This window comes from Octopus sinensis, linkage group LG4 (assembly GCF_006345805.1).
Source record: "Octopus sinensis linkage group LG4, ASM634580v1, whole genome shotgun sequence".
Taxonomy (NCBI): Eukaryota; Metazoa; Mollusca; class Cephalopoda; order Octopoda; family Octopodidae; genus Octopus; species Octopus sinensis.
This window is the reverse complement of record NC_043000.1, coordinates 7,130,648-7,158,315: the sequence shown is the minus strand read 5'-3', so window position 1 is coordinate 7,158,315 and position 27,668 is coordinate 7,130,648. Positions and strand designations below refer to the sequence as shown.

The 27,668-nt window shown below is 39.1% G+C and overlaps 1 protein-coding gene and 1 long non-coding RNA gene across 2 annotated transcripts in view; one reads left to right on the top strand and one right to left on the bottom strand.

Annotated features, from left to right (window-relative positions):
- LOC115210956 (uncharacterized protein F13E9.13, mitochondrial) overlaps positions 1-27,668 on the top strand; it is a 155,041-nt gene that overhangs the window by 4,395 nt on the left and 122,978 nt on the right. Inside the window, exon 2 of the mRNA XM_029779760.2 lies at positions 24,879-24,961. Coding sequence (XP_029635620.1) covers positions 24,879-24,961 — 83 coding nt within the window. The remainder of the gene's footprint in view (positions 1-24,878; positions 24,962-27,668) is intronic.
- LOC118762859 lies at positions 451-27,411 on the bottom strand. The gene is made up of 3 exons (XR_004998603.1): positions 27,323-27,411; positions 12,619-12,624; positions 451-462 (listed from the first exon to the last, which is right to left on the bottom strand). It is a non-coding gene; the product is annotated as an uncharacterized LOC118762859 (long non-coding RNA).

Genomic DNA, 27,668 nt, shown 5'->3' with positions numbered 1-27,668 from the left:
GAAGATGAAGTTCTGCATTTACAATGCATCAACCCTCTCCAATTCCCTCTGTGGAGCAGAAATGTGACACCTCTCGAAGACCTGGCAAAGAGGATCAACGGCTTCAATAAAAGAATCATTGAGAACAACAGAAGGAACCATTATGCTTCCAGCACGGAACTGTATGTGCACACACATCAGCCTGCAGCTTCTCACTTCATAACTATCCGTTACATGCTTTAGTATGGACATGTCCTCCATCTTCTGCTAGATCATCATCCTACTGGGGCTTTACTCTCATTTGATGCAGCAACTGCAGGCTGGAAGAAGCCTTGTGGCAGGCCCCACACCAGATGGCAGGATGTGATTGGGGAAGATCTCCAGAGGCCCAATGTCACCTTGGAGGATGCAGAGGGGCTGGCACGGGACCTTCATCAATAGAGAGCACTGGTTGGCCTGGTCAGCTCTATGCATGGATGGCATCTCTGGGACCACTAACCTGGTTGAAAATCTGTTGATGAATCTATCTACTTTAAACATATAAGTGGAGTGGGAAGGTCGCTTTACTATGGATGGTAAGTACTGAATTCATATTAAAGGGTGTGCCAGTCTATTTCTTTGTACTGCTAAGTCATTCTTCGTGGTCAGTTACCCTTGAAATTGCCATTTGCTGACCGCCAGTCATTCAGTTGACTTACTCCTTGTTGACTTCAAGTTATTCAGTAATCTGTTCACACATTACAGAAGCCCCAATGCAAAGCTGGCAGTATGTATAACACTACTGTTGGATAGCACTGAGTGAAGTCTGGAGGTGGATGAGCTTTATACTGTACTTTACTGCATTCTTAACAGAATATAACCCAACTATATATATATATATACATGTGTATGTTCGTATATATATGTATATATACATATATATATACACACACACACATACATACATATATATATATATATATATATTTGTTGAAATGGAAAGATGAATTATCTTGTTACGGATTATTCAAAAGTTTAACCGATACCTGGGTAGCAAAAATCACAGCAGAAAAAAACCACGGTTGGAGATAAGACCATATGGTGTTGCAACCGTGCGTTGGTGCGGATAATTGAAGTTTAATATAATTAGTGAATGGAAGAAATGGAGTTGAACAAAGATTGTACAGAATTCCTTTTAAAACAAAACAAAACAGTGTAAAGTCCCTTTCTTGGAAGAATTAGCAAGAGAAAACAACTCCAAAATAATTGGAATTACTGAAAGTCATCTCAACGAAAACATCCGCAACAGCGAAATCACAATCAATAGATTCAACATCTTCAGATGTGATAGACAAGGCAGATCCCATGGGGGCGTTATCATGTATATCCATGATACCTATGCATGCATAGAACTTGTCAATGAATCAAATGCCTACTGCAACCTGCTGTGCATAAAAATCATCCAACTTAATACAGTTGTAACAATAATGTACAGACCGCCAAACAGCCCAACATTATCCTTCACTGAGCCACTGACGAAGCTCCAACAAATTCTGGGAAACATAGCGAGTCCAATGCCAGACATTATCCTCCTTGGTGACTTCAACTTCCCTAACATCATCTGGCCACATGGACACATACTAAAACTGGGGACAAAAGCTGAACAAATACAGGCAGCCAAACTGTTGGAAGTCACAGAGAAATTATACCTCAAACAAATGATGACAGAAGCATCAAGAAATAATAATACGATCGACTTGGTTTTCACCAACAACGAGGACACGCTATTTGACCTTCACTCAACCCCAACAATCCTTTCAGACCACAATATTATTGAAATGCATTTACACATTGGTAATGAGCCCAATGCCACAGCTCTTAAACAAAAGGACATGCCAAAGCTATGCAGGTATGATTATCACCAGGCAAATTGGGAAACTATTAACAACCAGTTACAAATCATTGACTGGGATCTCTACCTTACTGGGCCAGATAAACACAAGAAATTCTTAAACAAGATCGAAGAAATATGTGAAAAAAATGTTCCTCTAAAGAAAACCAAGTCCACAAAAAAACCTGTACCACGGGAGCGAAAGATCCTGATGCGCAAAAGGTCAAGACTAAGAAACAAAACATCTAAGCTGACATCAAAACATGAATTACAGAAAGTCCTTGACCAAATATACAGATTAGAAGACAATCTAAAACAACACTATGATGAAGAACGTAACAATGCAGAAAAGAGAGCCATAGAAAACATCAAGAAAAATCCAAATGTTTCTACAGTTTTGCAAAGAAATACTCGAACACCAAGTCAACAGTAGGACCTCTCCAGAGACAAAATGGGGATGTAGTGAATAACCCTATTGAAATGGCAGAAATGTTGGGTCAACAGTATGAAAGTGTCTTCAGTGAGCCATCTAAAACCATGAAGATCCATGACCCAGGAAAATTCTTCAAGGATATCGACCATACTAAACCTACCCTATCCGACATTGATTTCAACCCAGAAGACATAGCAAGAGCAATAGACAAGCTCTCCATGCACTCGGCTGCGGGGCCTGACGGTTTCAATGCTATGATACTTAAAAACTGCAAGGTACAATTGTCGAAACCCCTTTACATGATATGGAGGGAATCTATGGAGAATGGCAAAATACCAAATACATATAAAGAAGCACACATAACTCCAATACATAAAGGGGACAGCAAATCAAAACCAAAGAACTACCGACCAATCTCACTGACATCACACATTGTCAAGGTCTTCGAAAGAATAGTTCGTGGAAAACTGGTTGAGTTCCTGGAATCCAACAATCTGATGAATTGCAACCAGCATGGATTCAGGTTAGGTAGATCATGCCTTTCCCAACTACTGGCACACCATGACCAAATCCTAGAAAATCTAGAGAATGGATACAACACAGATGTTATCTACCTCGACTTTGCCAAGGCATTTGACAAGGTAGATCATGGCATCCTGGGTCACAAACTTCGAAAGCTAGGAGTAGGAGGAAAAGTTGGTACATGGATACATGAGTTCCTTACAAATAGAACTCAAACAGTCACTGTGAATGGAACCCATTCAACACCATCACCTGTGACCAGCAGTGTTCCTCAGGGTACAGTACTCGGCCCAATCCTGTTTCTCATCCTCATCTCTGACATAGATGAAGATACAACCAGCAACGTCTCATCCTTTGCTGATGACACCAGGGTCATGAGACAAATCAAAGACGAGGTGGATACAGAGGCCTTACAAAAGGACCTGACCACCATATATAAATGGCAGGAAACAAACAACATGTTGTTCAATGATAAGAAGTTTGAACTAATTCGCTACGGAACAGATCAAGATCTGAAAAATACAACAAACTACAGAAACCCATCAGGACAACAAATAATGGAAAAACAGTATGTGAAAGATTTAGGCATCCACATGGGAACCAACCTAAAATTCAGAGAACACCTTGACTCAGTCTGTCTTACTGCAAGAAAGTACAGCGGGTGGATCTTGCGCACCTTCAAATCAAGAGATATCTCAACAATGAAAACCCTCTGGAACAGTATGATACTTCCGAGGATTGACTACTGTTCTCAGTTGTGGTCACCAACAACAAAGGGCCAACTATCTAAGATAGAATCGCTCCAAAGAAATTTTACCTCATACTTCTCAGAAACGAGGGACCTGGACTATTGGCAAAGACTCAAAACCTTGAGGATGTACTCAATAGAAAGAAGATTTGAGCGATACCGAATTATATACATTTGGAAAATGATAGAGCAGAAGGTGCCAAACTTTGGTATCAAAACCTACCACTCACTGCGCCACGGAAGACGCTGCCAGCTGCCACCAATCAACAAAAAGGCTGGCCAGGCAGCAAAAACCCTGCGAGAATCAAGTCTGTTGGTTCGAGGAGCACAACTGTTCAACTCCATTCCGGTACATGTCAGAAATCTATCAGGATGCAGTGTGGAATCATTCAAATTGCAACTGGATAGATACTTAAGCACCATTAGAGATGAACCCCATCTCCCAGGATATACACAACGAGCACAAACTGACTCAAACTCGCTCTTACACATGTCAAAATTAAGCAGAGAATACAACCTGGCAACCACACCAGACTCTGAGGGTGGAGTCTTCGACTTGGCCTCAGCATGGACTCAAACCCAAATGAAATGAAATGAAATGATTACATTCTACACATGTTTCAAAGGCCACAATTTTCCAAATTCTGATTAAATAAGGATACCATATTGCGGCTTTCTCTTCAGGAAAAACCAGGAATTACGTTGTCAGAACAAAACAAAACAAAGGCGCAGCAAAGCAATTCGAACGAGGACGCTCCTTAAGAGCCCTTTGACGATGATAATTTTAGACAGGCAGGCCACAGACGGACACACGAACACAGAATGATTTCAGCCGCCTGACAGGCTTTTTTCAGCAGTGCTCATTATCTAGCGCCCCTCGCCAACATACGGCGGCGCACACATAGGCTAGTATACACATACATGTTTTTAGGTAGGTTTTGTCTCGCACCCAAAAAAACACACCCTGTATTCTTAAAATATTCAGAACATTAGCTTTGGTCACATAGAACATCTCCACACCACTTGTTCTCATTAATTCCTCACCTACTAGATTTGACCGCGGCCTGACCTGGATTTATTCCAACGGACCTTTTGTCGGCCCCCACCAACCCCCCGATTTCAACGTACATTGATAAACATTTTACCCATGGGCTCTTAAGGAGCGTCCTCGTTCGAATTGCTTTGCTGCGCCTTTGTTTTGTTTTGTTCTGACAACGTAATTCCTGGTTTTTCGTGAAGAGAAAGCCGCAATATGGTATCCTTATTTAATCAGAATTTGGAAAATTGTGGCCTTTGAAACATGTGTAGAATGTAATAAAAGGAATTCTGTACAATCTTCGTTCAACTCCATTTCTTCCAATCACTAATTATATATATATATATGTATATATATATACACATACACATACATATATATATATATAGAAGACACATACATACATACATACATATATGATACAAGAGCAAAGAAGATCAAACTGATGAACAGGTTAATGTTATTGAAAGAATGATCACACAACTTATGAGAAAGAAAATTAACTGAGCTGAGGTGCACTTGATGTCTTCAGCCAAATTGAAGTATCACTCTATTTAGAGATAGAAAATTGCATGAGAAGTACTTAAATAAATGTAAGCTGCTCTACCTAACATTCATTGTCTTGGAGAATGGCCTTTGACAGGACTCCATGTGTTGTAGTCTGGTGGTTGCTAAGAAAACTAGTTACAGATGAATGGCTTATGGGAACCATACGAACCATGATAGAGATGCTGTAAACAAGGTGTGAGTTAGCAAGGAATTAAGTACACAGGTAGGTGTTTGCCAAGGCTTGGTTCTCAACCACCTCTCCTGTATTATAGGTGATAACAGGTCTTTATACAAAGCTTTCTGATGGAACACTTGTACACTTATGACTAATTTTCATAGCTGTATGGAAGCAAAACCTAGAATTTAACAGTGACTAAAGGTTTATATGTAGGAATGAAGACAAGACCTAACAGTCATCAGAGAAATAGCCTTGCACTGTGGAAATTGCACACGATAATATTCTCTGAAGCAAACTAAGAAAAATACCTAGGTAGCTTTGTTACAGATCTGTTTCAGAGACTACTGTCCTCTGATTAAAAGAAGATATACTCTTAATCCTGAGCTTACCTAGAGAATTAATAATATAACCTCTCTCAACATCATTGTCATCACTTACTTGTACTTGTGATGGTATTCACCCAGGGCTGGTTGAGCTGGCTTCTTCTCTGGTCCTGACAGGATCACGAACCATGGTGGCCCACGCTCGATGGTCCTGTGCGAGGTCACTGGAGATAGCGAGCCATTTGCGGTTCCATCTGCGCAGACCGACCACCTGCAGACCTGAGAGATCGGAGAGGTCCTCCTTTATCGTCGTTGCCCAGGTCTTCTGCTGCCCGGCCGTGCGTTTGCGCCAGTTGGGAAGTGGAGGTGGGAGGAGGACATTGCGAATCAGTTCACCCTCTGGACACCAGGATACATGACCGAACCACCTTAAGCGCCGTTGTAGAAGCACCGAAGGGAGGGGCTGGAGATTCAGGTGATGATGAAGACCGGCTGTAGGAACCTGATCAATGCGTCGGCAGTGAAGAATGTGGCGGAGACAGTCATTGTCGAACACCCCAGCCTTCGCTGATCGACAACCCTCATAAGCCATGTTTCTCAACCATAGAGGAGGATAGTACGAACGACGGCCTGGTAGATTTGCCCTTTGGTCACCGAGAAGATCCCTCTTCTGTTCCACAGGCACTGTTGGAGGCGCACGAACGCGGGTCCGGCAGCACCTATGTGACGCTCGACCTCGTTGCGCCCTGGCCCGTTGGAGCAACCGTTGAACCCAGGTAGACGAAGGACTTCACATCCTCCAGCTCCACGCCCTCAAGAACGATTGGCTGCCAGTCATCACCATCATTTAATTGGCATGGATTGGTTGGTCTGACAAGATTCAATGGGTCCATGCACCAATGTCTGCTTTGGCATTGTTTCTACAACTGGATGCCCTTTCTAACACCAATCATCTTACAGCATGTACTGGGTGCTTCTTTTGTGCCACCTGCACTATTGAGGTCACCATGCTGCTCATAAGACTATGACCCCCACCCACAAGGGAGTGTGGTTAGCTTTATGCTAGGGTACCAAGGGTTTAAGTATGAGAGAAAGTGGATAAGGAGGGAAGAGTAGGTTCTTATAGAAGATTGACATGTTTGATCACATTTAGTAGAGAAGAGGAAGAGTGATCAATAATGGAGATGAGGTGTCCAAGTAGCCACACAAGGCACAGGCTGATTAGGAATAGGTGTTTGGGATAATTGCAAGATTGGATGGGGAGTAGGAAAAATTGGGTAGCGTTGAAGGACCATAACCAATGAGTCATGTGGAGGATGGAAGGATGCAGAATAGAGTAAGTTTGGGGAAAGGCAGCTGGATAGTAACAATACAGTTAACAGGGGGAGGACAAAAGAGAGAGAGATGAAAAGTGGGGTAGACTGTAGGAACAGTGGAGAAGGTAGGTGTGGTACATAATGAGATGTAGTTTGGTTTTATTGGGGTGGGTAGATGAATCAATGTAGCGTGGGTGGAGAGCATATAGAACTCAGTTTTGTTGAGGTGGGTGAGTCTTGTCAAGAACCTTTTACCACCAGACATCCCAGTCTGTTGTCTCCTCTATGAGGCTCAATATCTTGAGATCAGCCTTCACTATTTCATCCTATGTCTTCCTGGGTTTCCTACTTCCACAAGTTCCATCCACTTTAAGCAATCAACACTTTTTTATGCAGCTGTCCTCATCCTTACGCATCACATGACTAAACCATCAGTCTTTGCTATTGCACACTACACCTGATTCCGCTTATGCCTAATTGTTCTGTCAACACATTTGCATTTTATCCTACTTGCACACAGACATTGCGCATCCATCAGAACATACTGGCTTCATTCCTCTCCACTCTTTATGTCTTCATTCAGAGTGCATGTCTCACTACTATACATCATAGCTTTTCGTACACAAGCATCATACAATCTGCATTTCACTCTGAGAGAGAGGCCTCTTACCAACATAAGTAATTGTTCTCTAAACTTTCTCCATCCTATTCTCATTCTAGCAACTATACTTTCAGAACATCATCCACCACTGCTAACTAAGTCGTCCAGGTAATAGAAACTATCTACAGCCTCTGCAGAGTCTCCTGGGCGTTTGAGAAAATCTATTTCTTATCTGTCCTTAGTGTTTATTGTTACTGTACATCTACCACATATAAAATCTTCTATAGATTCGTTATCAGCATCATCATTATCAACATTTTATGTTTGCTTTTTGAAATGGCTTCGGTTGCCACAGTTCAATATATAATGATATCTTGAAAATGAGTATGATGGTGTTAGATTTCTTATCACATGGAAATGCACACTTGCTGAATTAGGTCATTGAGTGGTGTGTTAGGCCTAAATATACTTGATGGTAGGTGACACTGGGGGTAGAGAGAAGGAGAATAATCTCTCTATGGGCAAGCAGGGATTATATCTTGTAGTTAAGTTGGCCTGTTGATAGATACTGCAGGCTGCCAGGCAGAGTTGACAGTTTCAAACTCGAGATGAGCAACAAAATGCCTTGTCAAGGATGTTCCATGTAATGTTAGGCAAGTCATGTGTCTGGTCCCAAAGTTTCCAGAATGAGTGAAACAGGGAAGTGGAGTTTTCCATGTTTCTGTACATGAAGTTTTTGTATGAATGATCTCTAGGAATCATTGGCTTTTTGGCTCCTACAGCTGTCATGTGGTGGATCACAGTCTTTGAGAAGCAAGATTCACCCAGTTTTTGCTAGTTACAGGCTGGGTTGTAGGATGATTTTGTGAGAGTGCATGTTTTTTTCTTTCTGTTGTAGCACATGATGGTAAGATATTATCTAAGTATGAGTATCTAACCTTAATGTGATAAGCATTGAAAAGTTTATAGTAGGTGTGGGAATGGTTGTGTGGTAAGTAGCTTGCTTACAAACCACATGGTTCCGGGTTCAGTCCCACTGCGTGGCACTTTGGGCAAGTGTCTTCTACTATAGCCTCAGGCTGACCAAAGCCTTGTGAATGGATTTGGTAGATGGAACCTGAAAGAAGCCCATTGTATATATGTATATATATGTATATGTATGTGTGTGTGTCTGTGTTTGTCCCCCCAACATTGCTTGACAATTGATGCTGGTGTGTTTACGTCCCCGTAACTTAGTGGTTCGGCAAAAGAGACCGATAGAATAAGTACTAGGCTTACAAAGAATAAGTCTTGGGGGTCGATTTGCTTGACTAAAAGGCAGTGCTCCAGCATGGCCACAGTCAAATGACTGAAACAAGTAAAAGAGTACTTACAAGTGTTTGAGAAATTCTGTCTAATTAAAGCAGAAACTTCTAGAAATATTAGCAGAGATAGCATGGGAGATTGAACCATATCACCCTTCTCTTCTTAACCCCTTTAGGTATGACTATGGGGCAGAGGATTCTTCATACACACCAACTTCTCAGCAAGTCCATTTCTCATTAGTGTCTCATAATGGGATTCAGCCTGGTTGAAAATCTCCCTGTTTGCCTCTAAATTAGAGCTTCTTCTGCTGATGCCTGTGACTAGATTTCTGACCACAGCTTCTACAGACATATACAGTTTTCTTATGAAAGCCATTCCTGAATATATAAACTGTTCGCTCATGAGTTTCTTTCTGTAGGGATAGCATTTTGTCAGTCATGAAGTCTCAGGCGGCATCCATGAAATCAATCTAAGCTGGTAGTAGCTGTTATATTTCAGCCAAACTCCTTGAAGATGTTTTAATGTTTTCCTGAACTTAAGACAGCAAAATTGGCAAAATCATTAGCATCCCAGACAAAACGATTTGTGAATTTCTTTTGGTTTTATGTTTTGAGTTCAAATTTCACTGAGGTCGACTTTGCCTTTCATCATTTCAGAGTCAATAAAATAAGTACCAGTTGAAGTCCCCAGTCCCAAAATTTCAGGACTTCTGCCTACAGAAAGAAATATGTTTTCTAAACCTATCTATGGTAAGGCCATTCATATTGCCAAGCTGTCCTTTCTGTATAGGGTCGAACTGTCAGGGCATGTACATTCATTAGATTATCTTGGATAAATAATTTGATGAGGCCAGTGATCTTAGCCATGTCATAGCTCATTTTTTTTAAATAGTGGGAATCATTATGGAACAGGAATTACATCATGGAGTTCAGGATTATTCTGATATTAAGGTTGTTGATTCTATTGAGTTGTTTCCTGAAGTCTGAAGTTTTCAGGAGGAGGAGTTTCAATTGGAAAGAATTGGAATTCATGGTATCAAACTTGGTAAATTTGCATACTGTTTTATTCAGTGCCATGGAACCAGTTGACGATAGTGATGACAGATCCCATTGTACTAACCCTGAGGCTCTTCTCTTATTAGAAATGATGACATGGAAACTATGAGATATAACGGATCGGCACCGGCACTTATTTTTTTAAGTCTAGTACTTGATCTATCAGTCTCTTTTGTTGAACTTTTAGGTTACAGGGACATAAACAAACCAACATTGGCTGTCAAGCAAGAGGGTTGAGATGACAAGTGCACGCACACACACACCACACACATACACGATAGGTTCCCACACAATTTCTCTCTACTAAATTCACTCTCAAGGCATTGGCCGACCTGGGGGTGATCATTGAAAACATTTGCCCATGGTACTGTGCAGTGGGATTGAACCTGAAATGACATAGTTTGCAAAGCAAGCTTCCAAACAACACAGCAGTGCCTACACGCCTCTGTATAGGTATGCCATTGGATCATATCTTGAGAGAAACCTTCACACAAGCCATCGTTGCTTTTCTGAATATGTCAAGGGATAAATTTATATGAGTCAAGTATTATATTGTCTGGAATGCTCTCTTTAATCTCATCTCTCTCCTTCCCCTTCTCTCTATTCTCTTTCTTTCTATCCTCTGTCTCTCCTTCCCCCTCTCTCTATTCTCTATCTTTCTTCTTCCCCCCTCTCTTTCTTTCATTCTTTCTCTCTTCTGCACAAGCAGATACAAAAACATGTAAATGACTCGGTGCAAGAATAGATTTAAATATCAAAGAATGCACTGTTTTTATTTATTAATTTTGTGCAAAAAATTATTGCAGCCCATGATGTGTGTGTGTATTGTGTGTGTGTTACATGTGCGTGCATATGTGTGTATTATGTGTATATGTATATATGTATATATTATGTATGTGAGTGTGTATCTGTGATTGTGTTTGTATTTGTCCAACATTGCTTGACAACTGGTGTCGGTTTGTTTATGTTCCTACAATTTAACAGTTTGGCAAAAGAAACTGATAAAATAAGTACCAGGTTCATTCAGCTAAAACCCTTCAAGATGCTACCCTAGCATGGCCACTGTCCAGTGATTGAAACAAGTAAAAAATATTTAAAAGATATTCATGTGCTATGTATGTATGACATTATTCAGCTTTATTTCAAGATTTCTTGCCAATAGAGATAGAGCTGGTTTCTAACCTAGACCCAAGGTTCCTTCATTGGAATTTCAACATAACAACAGGGTATTTGTGCATGTTTGTTTGTTTGTAAGTATGTGTGTATGTATGCAGATTTGTATGTTTTGTTTTATGTATGTATGTATGCATATAGTTGCATATTAGGACATTGTATATATGTTTAAGGTCATAAACTGTATGGTAAGTTTTAAGATTTTTACAGTTCCATGATTTGTGTATGTGTGTGTGTGTGGTGTGTGTATGTATGTATGTGATGTATATATGTATTTGTATGTTTGTATGTATATTATATATGTATGTAGATATTGTATGTACGTTTGTATGTTATGTATGTGTATAGGTATATGTATGTATGTATGTATGTGTTTGTGTGTATGAATATTTACGGACGTGTCATGTGTTTATATATGTATGTGGGTGTATGTGTGTATGTAGTAAGTACGTTTCGTATGTATGTATGTACATATATATGTGCCTATGTATGTATGTTTGTGTATATATGTGTTTGTGGTGTGTTCTCATGCCACTTGACAGCCAGTATGTGTATGTGTGTATGTATGTATGTACATATATATGTGCCTATGTATGTATGTTTGTGTATATATGTGTTTGTGTGTGTTCTCATGCCACTTGACAGCCAGTGTTGGTGTGCTTACATCCCTGTAACTTAGCAGTTCAGCACAAGAGATTGATAGAATATGTACCACACAAGTAAACCTTTCGAAGCAGTGCCCCAGCATGGCTACAGTGCAATGCCTGAAGCAACTATGTTTTCCATTAGAGAATTCATTGTCTGTTGCTGCTGCAATGTCTACAAGGAGAAGTTCCCATATGCCTTCAGAAATATCCTCTTTATCCACCGTGCTTCCAATTTCCTGGCTCCCTTTCATCTCCCGCCTCTTACTTGTTAAAAAATAAGATTAACTGAAGTTTTACTCTGCAATAGTTTTCAGCTGAAATGAAAAATATTCTAAAGGAAAAACTTATGAAATTTTAATGAAAATTTTGTGGAAAAAAAAAAGTTTAAACCTCCTATCATTTTATATAACTGTATTGTCGTCAGTAACTTAAGAAGGCAACTATTTAGGTGTTTTCAGTGAAATATCTTTATGCTTAGCATTTGCTTAGTCAGTGTCTGCAAGTCTGTCATTAAATTTTCTCTGACCCACTGAGAGTACTTCGTAATAACTCTAACATTGCAGTAAATGTTTGTGCTTAGCTTTAATTTATTTCTCCCATGCAAGCTATGAAGCAAATTCTGTTTACTCAGATAAGTCCAATTTGCTTCATTTTCGTTAATCTACACTCAGAAATAAAATACTTAAAGGTTGTATGAAGCTGTCATTCAGTGAAACCAAATCTATGCTGCTTTATTATGTGGAATATACTCATGTCCCCTATCTTATCTCATTGCAGCTCCTACTGATCATTCTCTCCCTCTCTTACTAAATTTGAGTAGCCATGCAAATCTTCTGCAAGAACCTGCTCTGCCCTCCCTCTCTCCCCCCAGCTTCTCACATACTTTAATCTCCAAGTATAAAGCTGACCCCCCCCACCTCTCTTAGGGCTCATAGTCTTGTGAGTTGCATGGGGATCTCAGTAGTGCTGGTAGTGTGAAAAAAGGCACCCAGTACACCAGTACACTTTGTAATGTGGTTGGCATTAGGAAGGGCTCCCATCCATAGAGATCATGCTGAAACAAAAAAGTGGGGCCTGGTACAGTCCTTGGACTCATCGTACCAGTTATGCACTGGGGTCGATGTAATCGACTTAATCCTTTTGTCTGTCCTTCTTTGTCCCATCTATGTTTAGCCCCTTGTAGGCAATAAAGAAATAAGATCCTGTCAACCCATCCGACTTATGGACAACAGAGAACAGATTATGATGATGATGATGATGGTACTCATTAGCCACATTGGAATTTAAAGAACAGTAACATCCCCTCAAGTTGAAACAACTTATTAACCCATGAAAATTGCTCAACATTTATACATTGTATTGATAACATTGATGAGTTGCTAAGGCATTATCATCAGTGTTGTGACTCCTATTTACTTTTTTCTTTTTTGTCTCTGGGTCATGAAAAACAACAAAACAACAAAACCATGATGTAAAGGTTCTTTCCTGATTTCATATCCACACTAAGCTGGCATGGCACAGTGAGGCACAGAAATAGCTGTGTGGTTAACAAGCTTGCTTCTCAACCATGTGGTCTTGGATTCAGTCCCACTGTGTGTTAACTTGGGCAAGTATCTTCTACTAAAGCCCCAGGCTGATTGAAGTGGATTTGGTAGATGGAAAACTGAAAGAAGCCTGTCCTATATGTGTGAGCGTGTGTATTTGTGTATGTGTTTACACCCTTGACACGACACTATGTGATGATTGTAAACAAGCATCACCATCATAGGTGTATGTGTGATTGTGTGGTAAGAAGCTTGCTTCCCAACCACATAGTTCCGGGTTCAGTCCCACTACATGGCACCTTGGGCAAGTGTCTTCTACTATAGCCTCAGGTCAACCAAAACCTTGTGAGTGGATTTGGCAGATGAAAACTGAAAGAAGCCTGTAACTTAGCGGTTTGGCAAAAAGACCGATAGAATAAGTACTAGGCTTACAAAGAATAAGTCCTGGGGTCGATTTGCTCGACTAAAGGTGGTGCTCCAGCATGGCCGCAGTCAAATGACTGAAACAAGTAAAAGAGTATAGAAAAATGGATGTTAAAATGATGATGATGATGATGGTGACTACAGATTTCTTGTTAAATCCTTACTTTATTGAAATAGAGAAACCCTTCCTGCTTCATGATTTGAGTAGTAGTTGTCATTGAACAGACATCTGTATAAAACTACTTGCTTTAGTTAGCTGTCCATTATATAGACACAGGCATGGCTGCATGATAAGAAGTTTGCTTCCTGACCACATGGTTCCGGGTTCAGTCCCACTGCATGGCACCTTGGACAAGTGTCATATTTTATAGCCCTGGCCCAAGTGGATTTGGTAGACAGAAATGGTTGGAGCCCATCATATATATATATATATATATATATATATATATATATATAGTAGTTGAATGAATTATCTTAGTATGGATAATTCGGTTAACCGATACCTGGGTAGCAAATTCATGTCAGAAAAAACACGGTTGAAGCTACATGCCAAGGACAGAGATCACGTGCTTTCGTGTGGAAATTTGTGTGTTTTTTTAATACAAATAAATAAAAGAATGGAGTTGAACGACGATTTAACAAAATTCCTTTATTCTCAACATATGTTTCGAAGGCTGCATATTCCTAATTTCGAAGGAATAAGGGGTGCATTATGCCGCCTTCTCATCAGGAAAAACAAGGAACTTATGTCAGCATCAAGATGGACAAAAACTTTTAGATACTGCCCACACGGAGCCCATATATATATATATATATATATATATATATGTGTGTTTGTGTGTGATATATATAATATATATATATGTATATGTGACGTGTGTGAGTGTTTGTGTCTCTGTCCCTCCTCCCCTACCTGACAACTAGCATTGGTTTGTTTATGTCCCTGTGACTTAGCAGTTTGGTACAATTGACCAACAGACTAAGTCCCTGACTTAGCAAAAAAACATAAGCATTGAGGTCAAGTCATTCAACTAAAACATTGGCCACAGTCCAGTGACTAAGATAAGTAAAAGACAGAAGATAAGGAAAGGACAAAAATATTCTTGGAAACCAAAAGCAAAATGAGAAAGAAAAGCAAGCACTGATATTTGATGGCTTGTTATACACAAGAACTAATTCCTTTTAGTCCTTGTGCATATGTAATAATTCTTACTAGTTCTTGTGAGTAACTAATTACCATCAATTTTCATTTTGATAAAATATTCTGCTTATTGAAGATGGTATCTCTAATCAAATAGATTCCAAAGTGGCTGGTGTTGGTCTGTGTCAGCAAGACTTGTAAAATTTAGTAAAATCAATAAAAGGAATACAGTGAACTTACTGTGAAGAGCAGAAAATCCTACATTTCAGACAAAATCCTTCATTAGAGAATAGTTGAAAGGAGAGAAATTAATAAAATTCTCTCCTTTCAACTTTTCCTTGAAGAAGAACTCTCTCCAAAATGTATGACTTTGCATTCCTCACCACAAGTTCACTGTATTTTTTTCATCAATATTATTGAAACTGATTAAGGTGGGGTAAGCTGGCAGAATTGTTACCATGCTTGACAAAGTACTTGGTGGCATTTCTTCACACTTTACATTCTGGGTTCAAATTCCACTGAGGTTGACTTTGCCTTTCATCCTTTCGAGGTTGATAAAATATGTACCAGTCATGTACTGGGGTTGAAGTAATCATCTTACAACCTCAACCCCAAATTTGCTGGCCTTGTGCTAAATAATTGAAATCAATATTATTGAAGCTGATATGAGTTCAAATTTATTTCAAGTTTCTTATTGCCATATTCAAACAGGTTACAAATCTCTCACTAGATTGTTAGCTTTTTTGTGGGTTAAATAATCGCGATGAAAGGGTAGCATAGAGAAACGAACGAATTAACTTTTATACTGGGGGGGTTTAAAAGAATTAAAGGATTAAATTCCGTGGAGAAAAAAAACAAGCAGGAGAAGTACCTAGCTAAAGATAAACCCCTCTACATAGCTTTTGTGGACTTGGAGAAAGCCTTTGACAGGGTTCCCCGTTCCCTTATCTGGTGGTCGATGCAGAAACTGGAGATTGACGAATGGCTAATAAGGGCTGTACAGGCTCTATACAGAGAGGCTGTCAGCAAGGTTAGGATTGGCAACGAATATAGTGAAGAATTCTGGGTAGAAGTAGGTGTGCACCAAGGCTCAGCCCTCAGTCCCCTTTTATTCATCATAGTCCTCCAGGCAATAACAGAGGAATTCAAAACAGGATGCCCCTGGGAGCTCCTCTATGCTGATGACCTGGCTCTCATAGCAGAATCACTACCGGAACTAGAAAAGAAATTTCGGATGTGGAAGCAAGGGTTAGAATCAAAGGGCCTTAGAGTAAATGTAGCAAAGACCAAAGTTATAGTAAGCAGAAAGCCGAACTCAGCAGATGCACAGAGACAATAGACACCACAGACACTCAGAAAACAGATTCCATCACATTCCAGGGAGAGAAACTAGAAGTAGTTGATAGTTTCCGCTACCTGGGTGACCAAGTTAGTAGTGGAGGTGGATGCACAAAGAGTATCGCCACTAGAATACGAATAGCCTGGGCAAAGTTCAGAAAGCTCCTACCCCTACTGGCGACAAAGGGTCTCTTGCTCAGAGCGAAAGGTAGATTGTATGATGCATGTGTGCGAACTGCCATGCTTCACGGTAGTGAAACATGGGCTGTGACTGCAGAGGACATGCGTAGACTTGAAAGAAATGAAGCTAGCATGATCCGCTGGATGTGTGATGTCAGTGTGCACGCACGACAGAGTGTAAGCACCCTGAGAGAAATGCTGGATATAAGAAGCATCAAATGTGGTGTGCAAGAGTGACGCTTGCAATGGTATGGTCATGTGCTGCGGATGGATGAGGAGAGATGTGTGAAGAAGTGCCACTCCCAAACAGTTGAAGGTATTAGGGGGAGAGGTAGACCCAGGAAGACATGGGATGAGGTAGTCAAGCATGACCTCAGAGCGTTGGGCCTCACTGAGGCAATGGCGAAGGACTGAGATCTCTGGAGATATGCTGTGACTGCAAAGACCCGGGCTGCTCCTGGCACCAGTTCCGCATAGCCCCTGCCCATTCAAAGTACCCTGGATCCCAGAACGTCCCGCTGTGCTTGAGGAGACCTGTTGAGTCAAGTACATGAACATGAACGTCGAAATAAATATCAATGGAAATAGTAGTTGTGATGCCTGTGCCGGTGGCACATAAAAAGCACTATCCGAACGTGGCCGATGCCAGCGCCGCCCCGACTGGCTTCTGTGCCGGTGGCACATAAAAAGCACCATCCGAACGTGGCCGATGCCAGTGCCGCTCCGACTGGCTTCTGTGCCTGTGACACATAAAAAGCACCATCCGAATGTTGCCAGCGCCGCCTTGGCTGGCTTCCGTGCCGGTGGCACGTTAAAAGCTCCAACCGATCGTGGCCGATGCCGGACTCCCCCGGCACCTGTGCAGGTGGCACGTAAAAAGCACCCACTACACTCACGGAGTGGTTGGCGTTAGGAAGGGCATCCAGCCGTAGAAACTCTGCCAGATCAGACTGGAGCCTGGAGCAGCCCCTGGCTTCCCAGACCCCAGTCGAACCGTCCAACCCGTGCTAGCGCGGAAAACGGACGTTAAACGATGATGATGATGATGATGATGATGATTATGTTTATATTTCGTTTTTGGATTTGGTTTGCAAGATTCTTTATATGAGTTCGTGTGTTGAAGCATCTTCTGTTGTGTCTGGGGAGAGTCATTTTCTTTTTGCGCCTTATAATTCAACACACACACCGGTAAAATTTCCACTTTTTTCTTATTTTTATTTTCCTAAAATTTTCGTTGCATCTTGCAACCTTTTCAATAGTCTTGACTATTGAAAAGTGGAAATTTTACCAGTGAGTGTGTTATATTATAAGGCATAAAAAGAAAATGACTCTCCCCAGACACAACAGTTTATATTATGTTTATTTCCTGAAATCTAAAGAGACCGCAGCTAAACAGATGAGCATTCCTTGATTCAGCTAAAACAAAAACACAATGAGAAAAGAAAGAGTGACATATTTTTGATTTAGCTGTGATGGCTGAAATAAACTAAAAATTCAATGTAAAAAATTTGTCATGGCTTTGAACAATTAGTAGCCACATATATCCAAGTCAATAGGGTGTTGAACTATTATTCAAGTGGTCAGCATTTTATAATCTAGAGCATTGTATTCATGGTCAAGATGCTTAACTTCCATTGGCCTAGTTCAACTAGCTGTAAGTAGTAACATGGGGTAGTATACAGTATTCTGCTCTGCATGGTGGCAGCATTGTAAGATGGGTGAGTGTTCTATTAGGCTGTGGTGACAAGTTCTGCTCTTCCTGTAGATAAGGCTTTGAGTGGATAGACCGCGTGACACTGACATGTCTTCAATATTTTATGAAGATGAGATTTTGGGGTCGGACCAGTGAGTTGTAGAATTCACCATCATTATTGATGCATACATGGACTATCAATCTCTCTGTTATTTTGTTCAACAAAATGTAGATCATAACAGATTATACATATGTATATATAAAATGCATATATATATATATATGTCATATCTATGTGGTTAAGAAGTTTGGTGGTGGTGGTGGTGGTAGCAGCAGCAATACATACATACAGACATACATACATACATACATACAGACAGACATACATACATACATACATACATACAGACATACATACAGACATACATACATACATACATACAAAGGCACATGGCTCAGTGGTTAGAGTGCTGGGCTCACAATCATGAGTTAGTAAGTTTGATATCTCGACCAAGCTGTGTGTTGTGTTCTTGAGCAAGACACTCTATTTCACGTAGCTCCAGTTCCACTCATCTGTAGAAATGAGTTGCAATATCACTGGTGCCAAGTTGTATTGGCCCTTACCTTTCCCTTGGATAACATCAGTGGTGTGAAGTAGGGAGCTGGTATGCATGGGCGACTGCCAGTCTTCCATAAACAAATTTGCCCAGATTTGTGCCTCTGAGGGTAACTTTCTAGGAGCAATCCCATGGTCATTCATGATCAAAGGGGGTCTTTACCCTTTTTACATACATACATATGTACAGACATACATAAATACATATATACATATACATACATGTGCATACACATATAATTATGTATATACATACATGCATGCACACATACATTCATGTGTGCATATGTCTTTTCCATGTTAATCTTTTCTGATTCTATAAATTCCATTGCTTCTCTCTATGTAAAATTTCAATTCCGTCTGTCCAGTTCTACTCATACCTAAAATGTTATAATTATATTTCCATTTATCCACCAATGACTATGTTTACGTTTCTATTAATTATTTTATCTGGACAAGCTATCAAAATCTTGTTTACATTAGTGTTGTTCTGATGATTAATTACCCAGATAGACAGAAGATATATTTATTTACCTCATTTTATGTGATGGATCCATTATCCTGCATTATCCCATGTTGGCACCATGTAAAAAGCACTTGCGCTGGTGCCACATAAAAGTGCCCATGCTGGCACCACATCGAAATTACCCATGCCAGTGTAATGTGGAAAGCATCCATGCCAGTGGTGTGTGAGAATCACCCAGGGTGGCACCACATGAAAACCACACGGGCCAGTGCTATGTGAACAGCTGGTATCACATAAAAAGCACTTGGGCTGGTGTTGTGTAAAAGGCACCTAGTACACTCTGTAAAGTGGTTGGCATTAGGAAGGGCATTCAGCTATAGAATCCATGTCAAAACAGATAACTGGAGCCTGTCGCAGCCCTCCATTTTGCCAGCCCTGTCAAACCCTCTCACCCTTGCCAACATGGAAAACAGGGACATTAAATGATGATAATCATATCCCTTCTGGTTTTGGTTATTCAATTAAAATTAACCATATTCAGAAATGCAGTTTTCCCAAACTCACATCAACAGATAACCCTTACCTAACTATATTTATAACCTAACTGTATTTATAACTATATTTATTTATAATCTTACTACCAGCATTCACGACTCCTATTCAACCATATCATAATATTACAGAAGCTTTTTGAGGTTTTTTTTTTTTTAGCTACTCTAACCAGCATTAAACATCAGTTACACAGGCTTGACTGATCCATTAAAATATCTTCGACATACCTTTTGCTACTGGCATATCTCATTGCAAGCATTCCAAGTTCTCTTCTTCACTGTGACATCCCTACCATTAATAAGACACAGAAACCATCAACAGCCAGTAGATTATGCACAGACTATTGTTTGAAAGCCGTGTCCAACAAAAAATGAAATTTTCATAATTTGAAAGGCTTCACTTATAAACAATGAATGTCTAGACTTTATATATAACCATAACCTTTCCAAGTAAATGGATAATTATGGAATAAGTTCTCTTGTCTAAACTGCCTAAAATATCTTTTTGTTCTCTGTAATTAGTCCCTATCAAATTAATTTTTTTTTTCTGGAAACCATCATAATCTTAGCTATTTTCTAATACTAAACCAACCAGAAAAATTCCTAGACCTTGTGAAAGAATGTTATATATCTCTATTCTTAATGCCTTTTGAAATTCTGTCATACCTGCATCAACTACATCAAGCCTAACAGTCTTCAAGAACCTTTCGGCTATGTTAATAAAATCTGCAGAATATAAGATTTAAATAAAAAATCTATACTCTTACTCCTTACTCTTTTACTTGTTTCAGTCATTTGACTGTGGCCATGCTGGAGCACCACCTTTAGTCGAGCAAATCGACCCCAGGACTTATTCTTTGGAAGCCTAGTACTTATTCTATCGGTCTCTTTTGCCGAACCACTAAGTTACGGGGATGTAAACACACCACCATCGGTTGTCAAGCAATGATGGGGGGACAAACACACACATACATATATACGACGGGCTTCTTTCAGTTTCCGTCTACCAAATCTACTCAAAAGGCTTTGGTCGGCCCAAGGCTATAGTAGAAGGCACTTGCCCAAGGTGCCACGCACTGGGACTGAACCCGGAATCATGTGGTTGGTAAGCAAGCTACTTACCACACAGCCACTTCTACTTTAATAAAATCTGCAGAATATAAGATTTAAATAAAAATCTATAATCAGTTTTATTGGAAAACAATTAATAAATGGTTAATTTTATCAGTTTAACTCTTTAGTTCTGATGATTAATTACTCAGATAAGCAGAAGATATAGCTATATTTAACTCATATTATGTGAGGGGTCCATTATCATTCATTATCCCATGCCAGTGCCACAGAAAAAGCACCTGTGCCAGCACCACATGAGGAGCACCCATACTAGTGCCACATAGGAAAGCATCCATGCTGACAGCATGTGAAGAGCACCTGTGCTGGTGCCATGTGAGAGATACCCGGGCTAGTGCCACATGAATACGACCATATCCAACTCAGATATTCCAGCTGTCTTTTGTTCAAACTGACAAGACTCAACCTCTTACACCTACCCTACAATGTCTTTCTATAACTATTGAAATCCCACCATTGAAATCTCAAAGCTACAAGATAATACAGGATTAACTCAAAGCATTGCATTTGACTGAGTAATCTGAGTACTAAAGAGTTGAAGATGTATAACTATTTAGAAGCATCTAACTCCAATATTCAAAATAGGCTTCAGTCTTAAGTAGAAACTGATAGAAAAAGTGCCAAATATTGGGACATCTTGACTGGATGTATATAATGATTATAAAATATGTTATTTGAAAAGAAAATTATTCTTAAAAATATTTTCACAAAGTCGTACAGCTTGAAAGACCAGTAGATTTTATTATTATTATTTTTTTTTTCTGGGTTACATAGCATAAAAGTGATCAGTGACAACTGGTCTATTACAAATGTATTCCCAACTGAAACATGTACTAGTTATCCAGCTAAGTAAAATGTAGCAACTAGAACACAATACAGTTGTGCCCTAGTCTTGACTAATGTGTCAAGCAATCATGATACAATCTCATATGCCAACAGTTAATCCACTCAACCATTGTGCTTCCTGACCCAAGACATACCAGAGTGAAATATTTATCAGCCTTCAAGTTCTATTTCTTACTTCACAACACTCAAGAGCTATAATTTCAACCATATCCTCAACTTCTTGAGACTATAATGGGTGTTAATAGATTAAAAACAAAACCAAAAGAAGATTATTTCCCACGAATATATCTTAACTTGTTTCTTCAACCATTACTACAACTTCTGTTCATTGAAAGCCATTATCTGTAATCACTGACTTAAAGTAAGAATTTTTTTTATGTGGTGTATTTCCATTCAGTTTTGCAGTTTTATTAGTTATATTAGAATAAAAAGAAACAAAAACAAAAAAAAAAGCCCCTCTGATATCCTTATACCTGCTTTTATATTTCTTCACCTTCTTCCTTAGCACTCATCTCTGGAATTTCCTTCCTGTCTATATATTTCAGTCTATTACATTACAAACTCTTGAAACTTCGACACTTAACATTAACTACATTAAACTTCACTCCTGTATTTTAATCTTTCTACTATAAAAAGAGGTTATTAAAAGGTTAAGAGTACATACCTTTATTTTTTAGGGATGACAAAATACTTAGTTTAACTTCCACAAAATTTCTAAGATAAAGAATATTCATTTCTTTTAATTAACCCTTTTGATATTAATCTGTCTTGAGACTGTCCCTGCTGTCTGTGATACAAAATTCATATTTTGAAGTGATCTAAATTCAATTAAAATTTCATGTTAAGTTCCAAATGCCAGATTAATAATGATAAAGTTATTGTTCTATATTCTTCATTATTAATTATAACAAAGGTTTTTTTAAAATTTCAATAAAAAGAAAGTAACAAAAGGGTTAAGTGAGACAAAAGGAAAAAAAAAACTTTAACCCTCTTGATACCAAACTGTCTGAGACTTCTCTTGATTCACAACTTCATTTTTTCAAGTGATCTAAATTAAAACTTTAGGTCTCCAAAACTAACTGAAAAATAACAGTTATTTTAGTAAATTCTTCATTATTTTCAAAATTAATTGAAAGATAGAACAGAAATATGTTAAAAAAAAATATCTAAAAGATCTAAAAAAGTGATCAAAATTAAACCTTCCACCAAGAATTCTAGTTATTTTATGTTCCAAATACCAGCTTAATATGGACAAAGTTATGACATTCAGGCCAATCACTCATCATCAGCATTTAATGTCTGTTGTCCATGGTTTGACCGGGGCTGGCAAGCTGGAAGGCTGCACCAGACTCCAGTCTGATTTGGCATGGTTTCTATGGCTGGATACCTTTTCTAACACCAACTACTCCAAGAGTGTAATGGGTGCTTTTACAAGCCACCAGCATAAGTGCCATTTGCATGACACTGGTATCTGCCACAACTGTGATTTTGCTTGGCTTGATGGCTTTCAAGCACAAGATAATGCCAAAGGTCTTGGTCATTGCCTCTGTGAGGCCCAACACTCAAAAGGAGCTCAGCTATTTTTCCTCCATGAAGCCCAATGCTCGAAAGATGTTCTTTATATCCCACTGGCACAGGTGCCAGTTATGTGACACCAGCATCAGCCATGACCACAATTTAACTTGGCTTGACAGGTCTTTGCAAGCACAGCATATTGCCAAAGGTTTCACTCATTAGTCATTGCCACTGTGAGGCCCAAAATTCGTAGATCATGCTCCACCACCTCGTCCCATATCTTCCTGGGTCTACCTATACTACAGGTTTCCTCCACAGTTAGAGATCAGCACTTCTTTACACAGCTGTCCTCATCCATACACATAATATGACCATACCAGTGCAGTCGTCTCTCTTGCACACCACATCTAATGCCTCTTATGCCTAACTTTTTTCTCCAGGTGCTTACACTCTGTCAAACATGCACACTGATATTGCACATCCAGTAAAGCATACTGGCTTCATTTCTTTCAGGCCTACACTTGTCCTCAGCTGTCACAGCCCATGTTTGACTGCTACATAGCTGTTCGCACATAAGAATCATACAATCTACCTTTTACTCTGAAGGAGAGGCTCTTTGTTGCCAGCAGAAGTAGGAGCTCTCTGAACTTTGCCCAGCCTATTCTTATACTCATAGCCATGCTCTTGGAGCATCCACCTCTACTACTAACTTGGTCACCTAGACAACAGAAACTATCTACTACCTCTAGCTTACCTCACTGGCAGTTGATGGAGTCTATTTTCTGTACATTTTTGGTGTTTATTGCACCTCTACATCTTCCACATACAAAATCTATTTTCCCTGTTAACCCTTCTCTGATACTGCTGCACCTTTTATGTGTCCAAGGCTTACCGGGTGCATCTTATGGAGTTTCTACCTATGCCTTTTCTACAGATCAAGCAGAGCCATCTATATGAAGGGATTTGTGATTTGTCTGCCTTCCTACTTACTAATACTTTGGTTTTTGCTAAGTTTCTGGGTTTTCGCTAGTTTTATTAAATTTGAAGTGACAAAAGGTGAAATCACTGCTGGCAAGATTTGAATTCAAAACATATTGTATTAAAATATCATTGACCCTGTGTCAACCAGACTTTTTAGATGTTGTTATGCACCACTAGTCGCAATGCACTTTCTTGCATTGTTACAGCTTTTAAATAATGCCACCCCACTGGCTGGGCAGGCAGGCTACATCCCCCCAAATGGAATACCAGTCCATTACAGGACTGAAATAATGTGAAATGAAGTGTTTTTCTCAAGAACACAACACACTACCCAGTTGAGGAATTGAAACCATGATCATACAATCATGAATGCAACACCCTTACCACTAGACCACATCTTTTTCCATTAGCCCTATAACATTCAGATTTATTCGCATTTATATGAATTAGTCACTTGTGGCTTTGAGATTTCAGTGGCATAATTGTTTATTTTTAGAATAATTTTGTAGGATAAGTGTGAAAGGCCAGATCTGGCCAGTTTGAAAATAATTCAGGTGGATTATTTTGGCTGGATATAGCTGGTTTAAATGCCAAAAGGTTAAAATATGCCTGTTAAAATTTTCATTAATTATTCATCAATTGTAGTTTAATTATAGTTTTGAAAATATTCCTTGTCTGATTAATTTCTAATTTAACTTTTTTTTTTCTATTTTCTTAGGAACACCTCTGTATAAATGTGGAATGGTTGACATTATAGACAAAGCCTGCACTGAAGCAGAAGTGTATAAAAATGCTGACATAGTAAGTTGATAACATTTTAAAGAATATGGATATCATTAATACTAAATATTAACACTAAAAATAAATCGGTTATTTGAAAGAACACCTCAGAAAATGACTAAAATAGCATTGGTGAGCAGTAATTTTATATGGTTATGTGAGATGCAAGTATGTTGGTGCAAAATAAAGTAAAACAAAACTGTTATAATTGTGCAGCCACTCCTACATCTACATATATATATATATATATATACTCATCACTGAGTTTCTTCTCTCTCACTCTCTCTCTCTCTCTCTCTCTCTCTATATATATATATATATATATATATATATATATATATATATATACTTAATAATTAGGGTTCAGCAAAGATTTGCTTTACCACATACCGAAGTTTAGAAATAGCAGCCAAAACCTTAGCTATTTCTTCTATTTTAAAAAGGGACTCCCAGAGAAACTTTTTAAAGTAGAAGAAATAGCTAAGGTTTTGGCTGCTATTTCTAAACTTCGGTATGTGGTAAAGCAAATCTTTGCTGAACCCTAATTATTAAGTATTACTTAAGTTTACTGTGAAATGGTCCTTTTTTCATGCCGAATTCTACTTGGTGAAATTATTGATTACTTTTTAATTAATTAATTTTACCCTTTGTTATTATATATATATATATATATATATATATATATATATATATATATATATATATATATATATATATATATATATATAGGTGTAGGCATGGGGCTGTGTGGTATAAAGTTTGCTTCTCAACCACATGGTTCTGGGTCCAGTCCCACTTTGTAGCACCTTCAGCAAGTGTCTTTTACTATTGCCTTAGGCCAATTAAAGCCTTGTGAGTGGATTTGGTAGATGGAAACTGAAAGGAACTTGTTGTGTGTGTGTATGTGTTGTGCTTATGTAGGTGTATGCATATCTTTGTGTTTTGTCTCCCGCCGCTGCTTAATTGATGTGCTTACATCCCTGTGACTTATCAGTTTGGCAAAAGAGACTGACAGAATAAACTTAAAGACAAAAAAATTACTGGGGTCGATTTATTCGATTAAAATTCTTCAATGCCATGCCCCGGCTTACACACACACACACACACACACACACACACACACACAGACACACATATATGATGATAATATATATATCTATGTGTGTGTGTGTGTGTATAATTCAGGGAGCTACTATTTCTGCTGGTAAAAATTACATCTTTAAGAGTAGCAGGACTGATTGTATGTTGTGGTGAAGACTGATCTCAAGATATTGCATTTCATGGAAGTGATAACAAAAGGCTGAATTGATTAGCAATTCATGGTTTTAGAGAAGACCTGATCGCAGAAGTGCCAATGCACAAAACTCTCAGACCTTGAGCCACTCTTTTGCTTCTGTTAAATATTAATAAAAATATTCATTCTATTTTTCCTGTTTGCACCAACATACTTATACACACACACACATATATATATATGTATATATATGTGTGTATATATATATATATATATATATATATATATATATGTACACACATGCACGCACACATGCATATGGATATGTGATAGTGTGTGTGTGCACGTGCATGCGCATGCGTGTGTCTGTGTGCATAGGTATATTTACCACCTAATTTACTGTTGCTGCTTCCCTTGCACTTTGGCACACTCTCATATCCCTACAATTCACTTTCCTGTTACCTTTATCTCTTCCACTTAACCTCTAGCTGCTCATTGGTTTGAGACCCATTTACTTCCTATCCCCCCTATCACCATCCTCATCAAAGCCCTCATATGCAGCAGGTGTATAGGAGCATTTAATACTAAGAGCTACCAGGAAATTGATTCTCTGAATGGTTCTGAAGGCTCTCTAGATGTAGTCTGTTGATTTTGTTACCTTGGCAACCTAAGTGGTGGCAGAGAAGTGCTCTGAAAGCTTAGTAGCTGGAGTAAGAACATGGACCTACTGCCTCTATGGAAACAAAGGATCTTTCTCCCGGAGTGAAGGACAAGTTGTATGATGTGAGCATGCCAAATGCAGTGTTGCATAGTAGTAAGACATGACTTTGGATGCTGGGGACTTGCAAAGTTTAGAAAGAAATGAAGTTAGAATAGCTTTACTTAAGCTATACACACACAAAAAAAAATTAACAGAGACTCAGAATGTGTTTGTGAAAGATTTATTTAGTTAAAGACATGAAGGTAACAGCCACCAGTCAACACTTGCTTTGTAGAAAACCCACTTAACCAGAAGTCAGCTTTGCTGCAGACCAACTCTCCAGCCAGTCTGCATCAAGTTTGTCCATCATAAATCCTTCAGCAGTGCCCTGCATATAGCTCACCACCAGAACTGTTGACTGTCATTGAAACCAGGAAGATGTTTTAACTGTCCTGCCTGTGCATGTGGTTACTTGGCTCTTTAGTGACTGTTCCTTGCTAAGGGTTGGTATGATCTGCTTGGGGTGGCCCTGTTTGGCGGTTGAGCTACATGGACGGGGCCATTAATAGCAAGGTAGAAGCACAGGTTGTCTTCCATGTCTCGAAGCTGACCCTATGGCATTGACCATACCACCACTGGATAAAAAAAATGTTAGTCTGCTGCTTTCGCTAACTGATACAGGTCCTTGATCTTGGTCTGAGTTATGAGGGCCTGGACCTGGGGTGATAATTTATGGAGGAATATTTCCTTAAACAAAAAGGAAGGTGACTCACTGGGGGGAACTGGTGCCAACA